Below are 16,886 nucleotides of genomic sequence, written 5' to 3'. Positions count from 1 at the left end.
TTATTCTTTCTTTTTTTGAAAGAAATTAAAACTTTTATTCAGCAAGGATGTGTTAAATTGATAAGAAGTGATAGCAAATATTTATATTGTTAGAAAAAAAATTATATTTTGAATAAATGCTGTTCTTTTTATTCATCAAAGAATCAAAGAAAAAAGTATCACAGGTCCCCCAAAAAATTTATTAAGTAGCAAAACAGTTTAAACACTGAAGACTGGAGTTATGGGTGATAAAAATTCAGCTTTGCATCACAAAAATAAATTATATTCTAAAGTATATTAAAATAGGAAACCAATATTAGAAATTGCAATAATATTTCACAATATTACTGTTTTTTTCTGTATTCTTTATCAAATAAATACAGCCTTGATGAGCATAAGAGACTCCCTTTAAAAACATTTTACTGATCCCACACACACACATGTAAATACACACACACACACACATATATACATACATACATATATATATATATATATATATGTGTGTGTGTGTGTGTGTGTGTGTGTGTATTATTATTATATTTATATATGATTTATATTAAATAAATATAAATATACACGTATATTACAGTTATTTCTTAAATATATATATACATGTATGTGTGTATATATTTATATATACATATAAATATACACAGTACACACACATATATTATGTAAACACAACCTTTTATTTTGGATGCGATTAATCGCGATTAGTCGGTTTGACAGCCCTAAAATAAATACAAAATGTGTTTTAGATAGCCATCCTTCGGGAATTGATTGGATCGTTGGAATTTGGGGCGTTGCTAACAAAATGGAGGCAGATCTGAATGCCAGTTTGCAGTTAGTGGTAGGGGATTTCTCTCCATTCACAGCCGACACCCAAGCATGAATAAATGTTTTATTTATTAAGGATGACAACGACGATCAACGGTACAAAACATGAGAGAGAGAGAGAGAGAGAGACTGCCTGAATGACTGAGCGCGTCCTCCATCAGGTTAAGTTATATTCATGAAAAAAATTAGTTTGCGATGTCCTAAGAGTAATGTTGTCGTAATATCCTAATATCTTTTCAATGTTTAGGGGTAACGTACTCCCTTATGACTGGTGTCAGTGCTATAGAGTGAAGCATCAGCTTCAGCTTTTCCCCCTGTCGTTTATTCCAAACGTCACTGATGTCACTGCAGCTGCTGGCAGTTCCAGATAGCTCCGCCCTTGCGCCATAGCTCGTGACCGGAAGAGTAGAGTCGTCGTTTTGAGGGGAGGTTAACGTTTTTGATTAAAGATTACGAGGGCTCATGAATTAAAAAAAAAATAATGAAGTGCACGGATAAATTATTTATAATAAACACTACAGTATTCCATTAAAAAATAAGAATTTTCCATTTTGATTTCATGGTGACTTTAATCAATTTGATATAGATATATAGATTTAGATAGATAGATAGATATATAGATTTAGATAGATCGATAGATAGATAGATAGATAGATAGACACACACACACACAGGATACCAAAATATTGTGCATTCCTACCAAAAGCAAGCCTTAATATCTTGCGCAATATTTCTTCTCAGGTTCATTGATGTTTTTTAAGGTAATTTGGACTTTTACTAGGACATTAGGCAAATAAACTTTTTAATTGTTCATTGTTCTCTCACCTCTAGTAAACTATCCCCCACCAGAGCGACCAGCAGAGGGTGTCCCCTGCGCTGACGCACCATCGCTGCATTCTCAGACGCATACATGCAGGTAAAGTCAAACATGGCCACATCTGGCTGCCCATAGTGGTTGATGGCAAAGTCCAGCGTAGGGAGCTGATGATTGGTGGAGAAATCAGCTGCTTCACGAGCATACGAGAGCAGTGCATTCTGGTCCACATTATCCCTGGACAGCAGCATCTCAGTGTCAGCATAATCCTGCAAAACAAACACAAGAGAACAGTCACTCACAAATCAATGCGTACGATATGCGGATGAATGCACATGATATTAGACTCACGCGCAGAATGACTCCTTTGTCCAGAAGACTTTGCTTTTTGGCGGTCATTACAAAGTAGTGGGTGTCGTCTTTGTAATATACTATATTCTCCAGATCAATTCCTGCACAGAAAAGACGTTGACTGATAATCATTATTGTTTTCATCATCTTAAACATGATAAACTCGTTCATATTTGAGAAGACAAAGAAGCTTAACTGCTGTATGTAAACATTTATGTTAGTTGCTTAAAATACATTTGAGTGCAATACGTGAGGTTTTGGTATCTAGTGTAGTAAGACACTGTATAATGACATAACTCAGTACCGGTAGCCTGCCGGAGATCCTGGAAAAACCTCTGGTTGAAGATGAAGGCGACACCGCTGATCTCCTCCACTTTAGCTTCGGCAGTGGTGTTGCGATTGATGAAATTCGCCGTGATGGCAATGGCCAGTTTCCCCCGAAACTCCTTCCTGCGAAACCCTAACAGACCCAGACGAATAAAACCATCAAACAGAGGCTTTGAAACCCAGAAAATGAATTAGTGACGTCCAAAACAGTGTAAAATTAGAATAGGGGAACTGTCTGTTATAGATGACTGCGAAACTCTGGGAGCATGTGATACACTTCTTGCCAAAGCTGGTCACTTTTCAAGCATTTGATGTTCCTCAACATTACATTTTTTTACTTCAGTATTTCAGTACTTCAGTAACTATATGTCTTTATATTATATATTGTCAGCACAGTCATTATAAAAAGAGACATTGAATATAAAATAGCTTTTCACTCTAGTATTACACTATATATTCCCTAACATATTCCTTAATATTATTTCTGGATGCCGTTATCTGGCTGATAAATCACAAAATCATATATTATCTCATTCAATAGTGTAGCTAAGCTTTCAAGTTCTATTTTAACTTTTCTCTATTTTTTTGTACTAAATCTTTTACACTTCTTTACACATCTTAAGTCTAAAGCAGAAGGGTTTTTTTAGCTCGTGCCATTAATTAACCAAAATATGAGTGGCATCATATCCTCAATGAAAAACAAATTACAGAACAAATTGTGCACAACATGTTTTTGGGTTTTGGCGAATGTGTGAGAGAGAAAAAAAGCAAGGCCATTGTTAATCAGCAGGAAACTGGGGAACTAAAGTTACGAAATGGTGTGAAACCGGGAAGACACTGTTATCAATCATGACATTAGTTTGTTGCATTTCTGATTGGATAATCTGTGATCACAACAGGCTCGAGACCATGTGTTTTTGCAGATACCTGGTATAGTGTTTCTTCTACCGTCTGCCCCAATAACCACATCAAACTCCAGCTGACTGACTGGATGAGCGTTGGGATGGACCTCTGCTCGCCAACCAACACCTGAACAGGACAAACGTGAAAATTGACAATTAATTTTGCAGGTAAACTTAGGGTGAAATTGTATTTGATTACATTCTTACGCTTCTCCTGGTCCTCTGGAGGTTCCACTAGATGTTTGAACTCCACATTCACATGAACCTCAACACCCAATAACAAGGCCACCTTCAAAAGCATCAGCTGCAGCCGACGAATACCTGCACATACATAGATGTTGATAAAATCAGATTAACATGAAAATGGGAATTAAATGGTCTTAATAAGCATTAGATGCCATTCAAATCCATGTTACTCTCGTAATGTAACATTTACAGATAAAACCAGATAAATAATGAGAAAAAGACTAGAAATCAACACAATCAGAGCCAACAAATGACAATCTGTCACTAATGTTTTCAGAAAGCACTACCAACAAATTGTTGAAAAAAAATTATATATATACAAATTACAGAACGGCTTTACTGACAAGATGCGCATTAAATATCGCATGCGATTTATCGTGCAGCCCTAATGTACAGTATGAAAAATAGATATTCATTTTGAGAATTGCTTCAGACTAAATTAACTTAATACATAAAATATAAACTATACATTATATAAATCCACTTTGAATCTACATTTTTTATATTAAATGGTAAATGTAAAGTAAATTGTAGATGTAAAAAATGAACAGAGGGAATGCAAATTTCATACTAATTCAAATATCAAATATGAGCAAATACTGAAAAAAAAAAAAACTATATAAAAAAAAGGATGAATAATGAGAAAAAGTAGGTTGGGACTTGATTCACTGGGAATTGATTGGATTGTGAAAAGTAAGAATTGACCAGTAGCCTGCATGGCCTTAATTATGTCACTTGGAAAAGAAGGTGTTTCAGAGGTGGAGCAGTTTTTTTTTTCCTTTGGAATAATTTGCACTGATAAAGTCCATACAATAAAACCACAAATGTGCATTCAACTCAGTTTTGAGCTCAAGTTCACATTTACTCACTAATATGGTCTATGGCTCCAGCACAGAACTTCCCGTAGAACTTTTTGGCCCCCAAACCACGGAGGTCCTGGATGGTGAAGGGCCAAAGATGAAGAACATTGTTCCGTGAGAAAGCATCTCGCTTTTCCACCAGAACCACCCTGGCGCCCAGAAATCGCAGCTCTATAGCCGTCCGCAATCCACATGGACCTGCACCTATGATCAGACACTGAACACACAACAAAAACCTGCATGTGAAACCGCTGTCAGTGGACTAGTACAGACAACTCTCTCCTGCAATGCACTGCGGGGGACTCTTTGTACCGTGGTGCTGGTGCAAGCATGGCCTCTCATGTACTCTCTATGGCTGGCTCTTTTATCCAGTTTGGCCCATAATGCTTTGGCCTTCCAGTCGTGCAGTCTGCTCCTCATGGTGTGGTAGAACTGCGGCTGACTGCCGGGATGCAGCTTCAGCTCTTTACACAGCTCCTGGAAGGCCCTGAGGGTCTCCCTGCATGTGGCGGCCTGCACGAAGGCATCGAACAGGGTGTGCGCCTGACTCGCCTCAGACTGGCCTTCCCACATATTTGCTCCTCACACGACCCCAGTGACCCGCACAGGAGTCAGCTCACCTCCAGAAGGCACCAGACACAGGACATCTGAGGAAGTGAAATTATTTCCAGAGAATGCAGGGTGATTTTGTACATATGGGGAAGAGATGAACATGGAATAGGGAACAGAGAATTTGATCTCCCATCGTTTAGATGGAGATAAAAAGGAAAGCAATTCGCATAGACAGGCTGTGAGGCAGATGCGTCAGCAAAAGTTCTGCCACATTCTTATTTCTCACTATCCATCTGCACATCATGTTCCACTCAGACACACGTCTTCTCATTAGCTCCTCAGCTCAGTGACACTCAATGTGTCACTGCTAATATAAGACATATTTTTACAAGAGACATTTTATTGACACAATATATTTATATTGAAATTAAATTAATTGAATTGCCTTGGACTTTCTTACAAATTATTATATAAGTGCAATAAATAATTTGTGATTTAGTATAATAAATTATTAGTAATAAGTATTTATTATACTATATTAATAAATACACTATATAGTTACAATTAGTAATAATTAGTGAATATATTATAGATATAATATAAGCTTCAGAGCGATTATTTAGTTGATGCTTTCCAAAAAATTCAAAGCTTTGATCAATTGATAATGCAAAATATTTGTTTTCAATATTTTAGGAAATTTTGAGTAAACAAACAAACAAATAACAATAATAATAAATCTCAGATAGATAGATAGATTGACAGACAGAGAGGTAATCAAAATGTGTTCGGAGTGGTCTGTGGCTCCTGCACTGACTCCAATGATCATTCTGATTGGCTGTTGAGTAAAAGAGGTGGGGTTTACAGTGTTCCATAGAGAAAGCAATAAACCCCAGACAGTAAACCACTTCATTACGCACATTACAAAAGATTACAGTAACTGCATTGACTCAATTCACTCAGCACTATTACTCAGCCGTGCAGTTCAGCCTGGATGAAAAGTTTGACCTCTAAGCGCCCACATAAGAATGACTCATTATATGAGCTTGCATGCAGATGATGCCTGATTTGATATCTCATGATTATATCTGCAATGATAAGCAGTCTATTTAAGTTTGATATTGGTGTCCAAATCCTTTTAATAGCTGATTTCTTCCCCTTCTTGCACTAACTTGTCTTTAAAATTGATGACAGTGTAATCTGTGCACATCTGTGTCTTGTCTTTATGATAGAATATGATACAGCAAGTGTGCTTAGATTGTTCAAATGAATTAAAGCAGATACTGACATAGTGTCTAAAGTTTAGGACCTTTGAAGATGGGGTCAGTCTGGTATTACTGTAACTCATGGGAAAGCAACCCACTGGGAGAAAGACGGGATTATGGGTGAGACAAGGTGACTGTCACACTAATCTTTCTCTTAACTTGATGAAATTAAAAGTCTGTTATCAAAATTGAATGGTGACCAGGAGCTGTCACGTTCCAAGAATAACAAAAAAAAATAATCATAAATGTATTTTATTCTAAGTTTACTAAGGCCACATAATAGCTATTTTTGCTTGGAACAGAGCAACCTGTACATTTGTTATTCATAATGTTCATTAAATAATCTTCCTCACACCTCATTTGTGATCATATGCACACAAATATAATTGTACAAATTTGAGAGTTTAGAAGAAAATCATTTCAATTAAATTTCAGTCTGTTCCTCACACAAAGCTATTTTTGACATTTGGACTACTTCTATAGCACTATTTTTTAGAGGTGGGAATCTTTCGGTACCTTACGATTCGATTCATATCAATTCTTGGGGTCATGATTCAATTCAAAATCGATTCACGATTTCTCGATTTTTAATCTCAATTCACAATTTTTCATCAAATATTTTGTGCACACTGGACATCAAACGCACCAGTATTTTGATACAAAAATGCACCAGTCAATAGTATGGGTAGTCCTCACTCAAGAAATCGGTGTGTCCTATTAACTATTAACTTCCTAATAAATCAAAGATATTTTACACTTCCTAATTCCCATTAGGGATGTGCCCGAATCCGAATACCGTGTTCGGAAAGGAAATGACATGTATACGGAACCCCTAATGGTAGCCTAATAAATATTAATACATTTTATGTACTGTAATGTAATGATTCATGTGAATCGATTTTTACCCCACCCCTACTATTTTTAATTTTTGTAGTTTGACAGACCCTGGTCACCATTCATTTACATTGTACAGAAAAGAACAGCATGAACATTCTGCTAAACATCTCCTTTTGTGCTGTATGGAAGAAAGAAAGTGAAACGGGTTTGAGGGTAAGTAAATGATGAAAGTATTGTAATTTCTGATCAAAAGAAATGATCTGTTCTTTTAAGCAAAGAAAATTCTCACAAGTAGTTAATGGAAACTGTGTAAGAATAAGAACAACAAGTTACTCTCAAAACGAAAACTCCCCTGGTTTTATTGGAGGTCATTCACACATGATCCTCGTGTAAATGGAGGGCAAAACCCTAAAGCATGACCATAAAAATAAATGACCTGTATCAATATCTTTTTTCCCCTCCCTCTTCTCTCAAATGTCTCAGTGATTGACTGCTGTGCAGTTTGAGAGCAGAGGATTACAGAACGCAAGGCAAGTGCTGCAGAAAAAGGATCGATCAGCTTTTCTTCTAGTCAGCCATTCAGACATTGATTGCACTGTGAAACTACTGTATATGGACATTTGCACATATTAATGAAATTATACAGTCATTCATTGGGTATATAGTGTCAAAGCGTTACCATGTAAGCATGCACCAAGAATGACCATCCAGCAGCTGCAGTCATATGCTTTTTCACCTCTTTCCACATCATATCTAGCATCTGAATATAGGCTCCTTAAGATCCTGTCACAAAGCATCAACACTGCTGCACCAGACTGACACATGCACACACACAAATACATTCAATGCAAGTGAGATTTACCGTGCTGCTTCTCTGCGGTGTGTACATGCTGCTGACATGCTTTCCTTCCTCGTCTCTCTTTTTCTCTGGAAAGTTCCCAAGTGGATCTAGAGCTGTTGGTGCCACATTAACTCTGGTATCATATACGCAGCTGCAGTGCAGGAATTAGCTCCACCGCTTCACACACACACACACACACACACACACACTGTCCTCTTTCTCTCTCCATCTCTCTGTAGCCAAGGTCAGAGGAAGGAGCTACCAGGCACATGCTGAATCCTCCTCTACACACACACTTTCAAACAGACAACAAACACAACCATTGTCTTTCAGGACACACACATGCATCTCTATGTCACATACATCCTGTAGTAGATGGTTCCCATGTTGCAGGCAGAGCATGTTAATCGTACAAATTAATTATTCAGTATTGCAGAGGATCTGCTGGTGCTGTAGGAGTGTTATAGAAAGCAGCCCTAAATCTAATCTGATTTGCCCCGGGACGGAGACTTCTTAAAGAGATTACACAGCACAGATGAGGGAGGGTAAGAGAAGAGAGGTGGAGGAAACACAGATCTGGAGTACATTACCTTAAACTGCCACACTTTTGACTGTCCCTGCCGAACACATAAAGAGCGCAATGTCTCCCTCAAGTGGCTGTTATTGTATTTTAGATTAAAGAGAAATTCATAATTTCAGTCATTCATTCAGAAACTCGTTCGTCTGTTTGAGGAATAATTGAGGGCCACCCCTGAAGAAACAACAGGGAATGGTCTCCTGTCACACTGGTCTCCAAGAAAAGAGGGCCCTTCAATTTAAATAACACGGCGTTCATGCCGTAAACTAAAGTACGCACGAAAATAGTCGTTAACGAAACTAAACATGACGAGAATTACATTTTAATTCATAGGCTAAAGCACTGTTGACGAAACGTCAAGGGAAAACAGCGTGCGATATTAAAATACATAGGACCGCCCCGCCTGAGCTGAATCACTCTGCTAGCAGCTTAGTTAACTCACCCAAACAAAACCAGAAATATACACCGCATAAATGTAATTTTACAACTTGTATGGGCAAATATGGCGCGAATGCACTTTAACGTAGGCTACGTGCTTGCTCAGAATGCGTAATGTGAATATGCTCTTTCCGTAAACAATACACGGATAATGAATAACTGAAGCAGGAATAATACACAACATTGTATTTCAATAGCTTACTACGATGATATTGCAGGAGTTTAGGTTTTTACATGGACAGTTTTGGTTTTGTTACATGCTGATTCTTCTATTAGCATATAAAATGTTTGAATTTTTTGGTTTAATCTAAAAAGTAATTATAATTTTTTTTTTTTTTTTTTTTACTAAATTATATTTATTTTTGACAAAAGACAAAATTATGACCTAAACGAATCTCTCTGCTAGTGTACTCCAAAATGATAACAAAATTTAAGCAGACACCCTACATATGGAAAATGGACTTAAAATATTGATGACTAATCTTGTTCATAAGAGCATATAGAATTTTGTCCCTATAAAATGCTCAGTAACATAGGATTTCCCTCTCAATTCTACCTGCCACCAACTGTCAAGTAGTAAATTGTGGTTTTGATGTCCCAATCCAACTTCCTGTTAAAATCGGAAATATGTCAACACAGGCAACATTAAAATTAATAGAAAATTGTTCCAGCTTTAATATGAGATCATGTTTTGTTACAAAAGTGCAATTGTCCTTCATTTCCATCAGGTGTATTTCAGGCATCTTGCTGAAATAGAGGAACAAAACAAAATGTCAAGTTGTTAAACTCTCAATCTGACCTCGGTTAAAGTCTGCTTTGAGAAATGTGGGAGAAAATATGAAGATGCTTACTAGTAATGCACGTCCTCTGGTCTCAATGGGCAAAAATGCCACTCCCACCGCACAAATCACACACGCTGTGGCGAACGGTGACAGGGCCAGAATTACAGACTTAGACATTAACACCTATGACACACGCAAACACAGTGTTATCTTTGTGTAAATCAAATGTGTTAAGCACACATTTGAACACAGATCTTTATTTACACACACACACACACATACAAAGTAAAACACATAGAGCACCTGTGCAATAAAAGGTGCGATCATTCCTCCAACTCGACTGAAGGATGTGCAAAAGCCCATTCCAATTGAGCGCACGGCCGTGGGATAAACCTGTACGCAAACACCAATCGTGACAATTTTAATTTTGTGGTGAACTCTTCCACTAAGAGTAAGTGGAGTGTCCATACTGTATGTCGGGTCTCACCTCTGCTGTATAAATATAGACCACATTAAAATTCATGGAAACCACAGAGCGGAGAAGGAAGAGTAGTACAGTGAAACCAAACCTGCAGAGGCAGAGAAACATTTTTCAGTTTTCTACTTCAGCTGCACTTCTAACACGTGGTCACAGGAGAGCCACAAAATGTTTGAATACCATTATTGTGAGTAAATGACTATGTGCATACTAGCATACTACCATACTACTTTTTATCTTCAGTATAGTTTATGTACACATACAGTTTATAGTATACATACAATATGTAAAACAATTTTTATTTTTTTAAAGACACAATGTCATCTAGACGTACACAACTCTGAGTTTTTGTATTGAACACAATGAACACTAATAGTATCTAAACACATATGGCACTAAAATTAATTACTACAGCAATAATAAAAGCAGTATGTACTTATATATATACATAGCAGGTACAAAATATAATTCAACATTAAATGCACATAGAATTACATAAAAACGCAATAAAATAAATATTGTGATGTAAAGGGGGACTAGTGAAGCGCAGTGTCATTTTAGTATCATTAATATAGTATAGCTTTTAATAATATTTTGAACTAGTATTTATTTTTTAAATATTTATATATATTTTATATTTATATTTTCTGTTTTCATTTTATTTTAAATTTTTGTCATTTTGTTGTGCTTTTGTCATTTTCATACATTTTTGTTCTTTATATATCTGTATAGCTTTTATACATTTTATTTCAGTTTTGGTTATTTTAGTATTAAAAAAAAATGATGCCTTGGCAACTCATTGGAAAAAAAGTCTAAATATGAAATATATGAAATATTATTAAATAAATGTAGATATTAAATATTATATATATATATATGATAGTTCTAGTTTTAGTTAACAATAATAACCACGATGAAAAGCATTTGAAATCATTTTACAGAACAAGTGAACAATATACTCACATTGTTGTGCAAATATTAACAAGCATGAAGAAAATGGCCGACAGCACCTGAAGTATGGCCATACTGGGCTTCCGCCCAAATATATTTAACAAGCCAATATTGAGGGGTATGACTGCAGAGGAAACACATGGAAAAACATACATCAACTTTCAACATTCGACTAAGCTGAGTGTGTGAAACTAGGTTGAGTGAGAGGTCAAGGGTCACTCACGTGCCACCTCGCCCAAACAGCTGATGAGGAGAGTCTGGTAATCAGCCATGTTGAATGGGATACAGTAACACAGCGCCTCCTCCTGGTTGTGTTTGATCTGGTGCTCTGGATCAGCATCCGTCATGCACAGAAGATTCTTCTCCAGTAACTCAGAACTGCTCAGAACTGAGCCATAATAGGAGAAGGAGGCCACAAACCTGTGGATGAACAATGCAATGCGTCACACATCTAGCACAGTGACCAAGCAAGTGTATTTGCTGATTTCACACACACAACACCAATCAAACAAACCAAAGGGAAGTATGTTAGACATTACCATGAGTACCACAGCAAAAGTGATGTTCTTCTAAAAGCCGGGCTGATCAGAGTGACAGCATTTCCTCTTTCTGTCTGAATACAAACAGTCCTGTTACTTGCACTCAAGTGCGTTTACACTCATATAAATGCAAAGATGATCATTAGATGAGAGAGATGAGTGCCTTTTTTCACTGCCAGATACTTCATAACCACTGAAAAAATACAACCTACTGTCTCAAACTATTTATACATTTTGAAATCAGGCTTCATTATTACACATTACAAAAAGAAGTACATCTGTGTGTAGGATATGGGTCTGTCTATATTTTTTAAATAATGTACAATATATCAGCACCATATTGGTTATTGGCTGATATTTTTATTTATCTGTAAATATTGTATATTTAATTGTGCATGGTCATTTTTTGTATTTTTAGATTTAAATTAAATCTAAAGACCTTCTCGTCTTGAAAATGTGATCATTAAACGTTAAACGTTAAAATGTGATCTCGAGCAAAATTTCCATACTACATTATTATGCTGTGATGCCTAAATTCACATTTTTAATTTGTAATTTATTTACAATTTTTATATTGGTCATTTACAAGTTTGAAAATAATTAATTATTGGTTCATAGTTTTTGTCCTACATTTTTACTATCAGAGCATCCTTATTTATAATATAATCTATATATTACTGAAAATGATTTGCTTATTTACTTAATTACTTTTGCTTATTGCTTAACTGAAACTGTTAAGAGTCATACATAACACAGATAAAGAAAAAGGAACTTCTCATACTCACCACTTCGGGTTCCCGTAGTTCTCCTTCAGGTAAGGTGACACCATTCATCCTAGCGATCCAATTAAGTGTAGACATGGCTCCTTGTATGTTCCCTGCTGAGACCTGGAACCGTGCAGACTCAGGAATAAACTAAAAAAGGAAAAGAGTGAGCAAGTGAGTCAAAGACAAACATCTACTTCCATTTCCCTCAGCATGTTTCAGCACCATTTAGACAAAACTCACCATGAAGAGTCCAATGAGAATGATGCTGGGGATGATAGAAAAACAGATCATCCAGCGCCAACCCATTGTGGGCACCACCGTCATCCCGAGAATAATAATAAGCATAGATCCCAGCATCCAGAAGATCTGTCAACCAATCACAGGTAAGGTCAGTATTGAATGTTTCCCAGTTGAAGGTCAAACATAACTTTACATTTTGCACTCACTGAGGCAAGAGGCAGCAGAAAAGCTCTGTATTTGGCCGGGATGAATTCAGTCTTCAAGACAAACCTTCAGAAAGAAAATAGCAAAGAATTTGAAAAAAGAATTCAATGCATTTGAATCACTGTTATTACACATACTAGAAAATCAAGGTTTTTGATCAATGAATTTCCATGAAATTCCCAGTTGATTACTGGATCAAGGTTTAAAAAATATCCTGATTCAGACTGATTCACTAGTGAATCGTTCAAATCTATTTGTGAAATCAATTAATTTACTCACACATCAACATTTCTATGCCTTACAAGTCTAGCAAAAAGCCAAAACTTTATATACATGTATAAATGTATATGACTTCAAAGATTTAATTAGTTTCCATAACTGTCCAGGTTTGAAAATGAAAAAAAAAAAAATCTAATTCCCTAAGATTTTCAGGTCTGTACATATGGAAATTATGAGAAAATATTTGCACAATCTCACCCTTGAGATGTTGCTGCGACATCGCAGCCCACCATACAACGTAGGAAGATGAACCAGCCATACGATGGAGAGAATGAAGTCAGCAGAGAAAAATATGATGCCCATATAAAGCCTCCAAACACCACCTGTGCACAAAAACTAATTTATTTCAACAATTTACCCAAAATCCACACTCTAGCACTTATGCGTCAAATAAAACATCACCTGACCTTCCAACGTCCATATTTGTCAGCAACATAGCCACAGAGGACCCCACAGACCATGAAATCGAGGAACACCATCTAAAATCATACACATACACAAACAAAATAAGGCTGTAAATTATTATTTCTACATTTTATAGAAAAAAAGTGTATAGAAAAAATGTATGCATACACAACAATTGCTCTCAGTTTGCACATAAATCTGGGACAGAAATAGGTTTTTAACATGAAATACACCTTACATCACCTTCAAAAAGATACAAAAGATCAACCAAACTGGTCAGACAGTCACATGTGCGCATCTCGCACTACAACATTCCATTCCTGTCAATTCATTCCTTTAGAGCGAAAACAAAATAAAGGGCTCTGATTGGACGAGCTCCTCACCGTGGAGACGAGGGCCACCTGCCAATCCTCTAGATGCCATTCGCAGCGGATCTCAGGAGAAACCACAGCCAACAACATGATCTCCATTGCCTCCACTATCTACACACACAGCACATCAGCATATGAAATGTGTAAACAGTAAAAACGCAGTATGCTGGTTAATGAATTGCAGAGATGCAGTTTTCTTACATTGGCACTACCCATGATGACAAAAAGCAATATATGGAAGTGTCCAAAGCCGATGCTCTCCACAGCCTCCTCCATGGTGTAGCATTTTGGTTCTGTCTGGGCTAGAGAGGTCATAAATCGCTTGAGATGATTGAATGCTACTTGGCTGCTCACAAGTAGAGTAATATAAACACAAGTGCTTTGTGTTAGTTGTTTTGTTGGTATGTTCTTCACCTTTGGCCTCAGCAGCTTCGGCAGGAGTGTTATTACTGCTACTGGTGTTGATCTCCTCCTCCAGCTCCACTTCCTGAAGCTGGATGGCATTGACCAGCTGGGTCTTCATGGAAGACGAACACTTTAATGCCATCCTGTTTGAAAAGTCTACTTATTTCCTGAATAGTAGGCACTGAAAAGTGTAATTAAAACTTTTATGTTAACAAAAAGGTAAACCTAAAAGTAATAAATCAATATTTACATAAAAGTATGATGGTTTTAATATATGTGTTGGACATGGTGTCATGAAATTACCATGTTTCTGGTTATTTTTTGGACATACACCATATTTCTGGACACATATAAAGATAATACTATGTTTTGGACATTTAATATGGTTATACCATGTTTTTGGACACAGTACTATGGTATTCGCCTATTTTTGGACATACACCATGGTTACAACATGTTTCTGGACATATACTACTATAATACTCTTTTTGTACATGAACAATGGTTACACCATATTTTCTTGTGATTATATAATCAAATCAAATAAATTATGGTTTTAACATAGCTGTTAAACATAGTGCCATGATAATATGATTTTTTTTTTTGGACATTTAACATTGTTAAACCATGTTTTTGGACATGGCACTGGTCTATTTTTGGACATACACCATGGTTATACCACACATACCATGACAATACCATATTTGGACAAGAACAATGGTTACACCTTAATTTCTTGGACAAATACCATGGTAATATCATTATATTATTTGCTGACATTACTAAGCAAATACCATGGTATACAGATAAGATAATCATTCAGTAGCATTATATGACTACTTGATACCTTTACTGTACTGTATTTTTTAAGTGCTGTATTAGTTATGTCACAATCATATTTCTGAGGGACAGAAGTATATCAAAAAGCATTTAATTAATTTATTATGAAATTTCTGAGTATGTGAGAATAATAAAATAAATTCTTACTATAACATCGGATGATGAAGCGAGGTCATGAAACACGATTCTCTGTCATGTCGACGCTTTTCCCTTCGCATCTCATCCAGATGGACACTTTTTTAGCTACTGTACTTCTCCTACAGGCACCTGTTCAAGAATTCCCGTATGTTGTGCCAAAACCTTTCAGCGATTTATGCAAATCAGTCTCGCGAAGCGCTGATAAAATAGGTCCAGCAGATTTCAAAACTGTAAATCCAATAGGTATCTATTACGAATGCATTATAATCCAACTTCTGTCTCTGTAAAAATGTTAAAACTCCCTTTGAAAAGATGCATCATCAACCTCTCCCGCAGTAGACTAACACCTGAATACACCTGGTAAACAGGTAAACAACGTCACACTCTTCAGTGTAGAAGGGGTTCGGCTTAGCATTTAAAGGGCCATGTCTCTTTTTTTCTGAGAGAAAATTCCCACGATCAGGTTTCGTTGCTGTATTTAAAAGGAACCGAGGGCTATTTAGTAAAAGTGGACAAACAGGTTTTAGACTAGTTTTGCTTTTCTCCTTCCTCTACTGACCTATATCTTGTAAACAGTGCTGTGGACACTGTTTATAATGTAGGCTACATATGAATTCACGTCAAAAAACAAAACAAAAAAAAAAAATAATTCCGCGGACCTGTTAGGCAGGAGACATGAGTAACGTTACAGGTTTTTTTTAGCGAACAAGGAGTGGCGAAAATATCCCGATTGGCAACATTCAATTCATTCGCAAAGTAGCGATGTCCGATTCGTGAATGAATCATTCTTTTGAGTCGATTCTTTTTAATTCACGTTCAACCTGTTTACAAACCAGTCCGAACATTTGTTTACGAGTCGAACTAAATCGGTCCGAGCAGTTCTCGAGTCAGCAAATCACTACGTAAAATATCCCAAACTTTACGTACTAAATTTAATCTTGAAAGTTTAGAAAGAAGCCTTTTGTATTTTTTTAGGTAATATATGCAAATATGTATAGGGAGCATACTCTTAATGAATAGCCTAGGAAAAAATGTAGCCTGTATGACTACAAGATAAGTAAATAAATCACTGCTTTGTTTTGTTTACTTGTTATAAATTGGCCTATTTTATTTTATACAATTTTATTTTTATTGAAGCCTTATTATCAACCACATATGAATATTGATCTATTGAGTAAAACATAGATAGATAGATAAAACCAATAGCTTCAAATAAATTTGTAATATTAATCTCTTCTTTTTAGATTTATTCTGCATTGCAGACTATAAAACAATTGACCTCTACCCAGCACTGACACAAAAGAGACATCATTGACGGCACATTGTTTATTATTTAATTTACACAACCATATAGAGACATTAAACATCAAATACTGGGATGCAGTTTGCAGAGACCAAGAGAGAAAGAAATAAGACAGAATGAGAGAAATATACATATCCCGATAGGATCACAAAGATGGTGTAAGCATCTTCAACAAAAAGATGAGAATGTCGTTCAGGTAGTTTACATGAAATGAAAAATGAACTTTCTGTAAGATTTCATTTACATTCCTATTACATCCTCTATGGCACCGACATAGGGACAAGGGGAGGTATACTATTGCACACACACACACACACACACACACACACACACACACACACACACACACAAACACACA

The 16,886-nt window shown here is 36.3% G+C and overlaps 2 protein-coding genes across 8 annotated transcripts in view; both read right to left on the bottom strand.

Moving 5' to 3' along the window:
• Nucleotides 1-7,890, bottom strand: part of LOC107658814 (protein-methionine sulfoxide oxidase mical3b) — a 26,576-nt gene extending 18,686 nt beyond the window's left edge. For all 4 annotated transcript variants that reach the window (XM_016447468.1, XM_016447469.1, XM_016447467.1 and 1 more), the window contains exons 1-8: nucleotides 7,833-7,890; nucleotides 4,632-4,966; nucleotides 4,329-4,536; nucleotides 3,421-3,534; nucleotides 3,239-3,340; nucleotides 2,289-2,444; nucleotides 1,985-2,085; nucleotides 1,645-1,902 (exon numbers count right to left, since the gene is read on the bottom strand). In XM_016447468.1, coding sequence (XP_016302954.1) covers nucleotides 1,645-1,902; nucleotides 1,985-2,085; nucleotides 2,289-2,444; nucleotides 3,239-3,340; nucleotides 3,421-3,534; nucleotides 4,329-4,536; nucleotides 4,632-4,892 — 1,200 coding nt within the window. In that variant the 5' untranslated portion in view covers nucleotides 4,893-4,966; nucleotides 7,833-7,890. The remainder of the gene's footprint in view (nucleotides 1-1,644; nucleotides 1,903-1,984; nucleotides 2,086-2,288; nucleotides 2,445-3,238; nucleotides 3,341-3,420; nucleotides 3,535-4,328; nucleotides 4,537-4,631; nucleotides 4,967-7,832) is intronic.
• Nucleotides 7,891-9,480: 1,590 nt separating this feature from the next.
• LOC107658766 (putative transporter SVOPL) lies at nucleotides 9,481-15,596 on the bottom strand. 4 transcript variants are annotated; one of them, XM_016447413.1, is made up of 16 exons: nucleotides 15,235-15,596; nucleotides 14,257-14,428; nucleotides 14,044-14,144; nucleotides 13,855-13,953; nucleotides 13,474-13,545; nucleotides 13,265-13,389; nucleotides 12,790-12,853; nucleotides 12,584-12,709; nucleotides 12,362-12,490; nucleotides 11,577-11,650; nucleotides 11,261-11,457; nucleotides 11,050-11,161; nucleotides 10,096-10,177; nucleotides 9,912-10,001; nucleotides 9,678-9,791; nucleotides 9,481-9,573 (listed from the first exon to the last, which is right to left on the bottom strand). In XM_016447413.1, the coding sequence occupies exons 2-16, from the start codon at nucleotides 14,387-14,389 to the stop codon at nucleotides 9,562-9,564; spliced, it is 1,530 nt and encodes a 509-aa protein (XP_016302899.1). In that variant the 5' UTR covers nucleotides 14,390-14,428; nucleotides 15,235-15,596; the 3' UTR covers nucleotides 9,481-9,561. The 4 variants fall into 4 exon arrangements, with proteins under 4 accessions (XP_016302899.1, XP_016302900.1, XP_016302901.1 ...); XM_016447414.1 differs by having other exon boundaries at nucleotides 14,257-14,390; XM_016447415.1 differs by having other exon boundaries at nucleotides 14,044-14,139; nucleotides 14,257-14,390.
• Nucleotides 15,597-16,886: the final 1,290 nt, after the last annotated feature.

The sequence above is a fragment of the Sinocyclocheilus anshuiensis genome, unplaced genomic scaffold (genome assembly GCF_001515605.1).
Source record: "Sinocyclocheilus anshuiensis isolate Anshui unplaced genomic scaffold, SAMN03320099.WGS_v1.1 scaffold283, whole genome shotgun sequence".
Taxonomy (NCBI): Eukaryota; Metazoa; Chordata; class Actinopteri; order Cypriniformes; family Cyprinidae; genus Sinocyclocheilus; species Sinocyclocheilus anshuiensis.
This window is presented reverse-complemented; position numbering and strand designations above follow the sequence as displayed.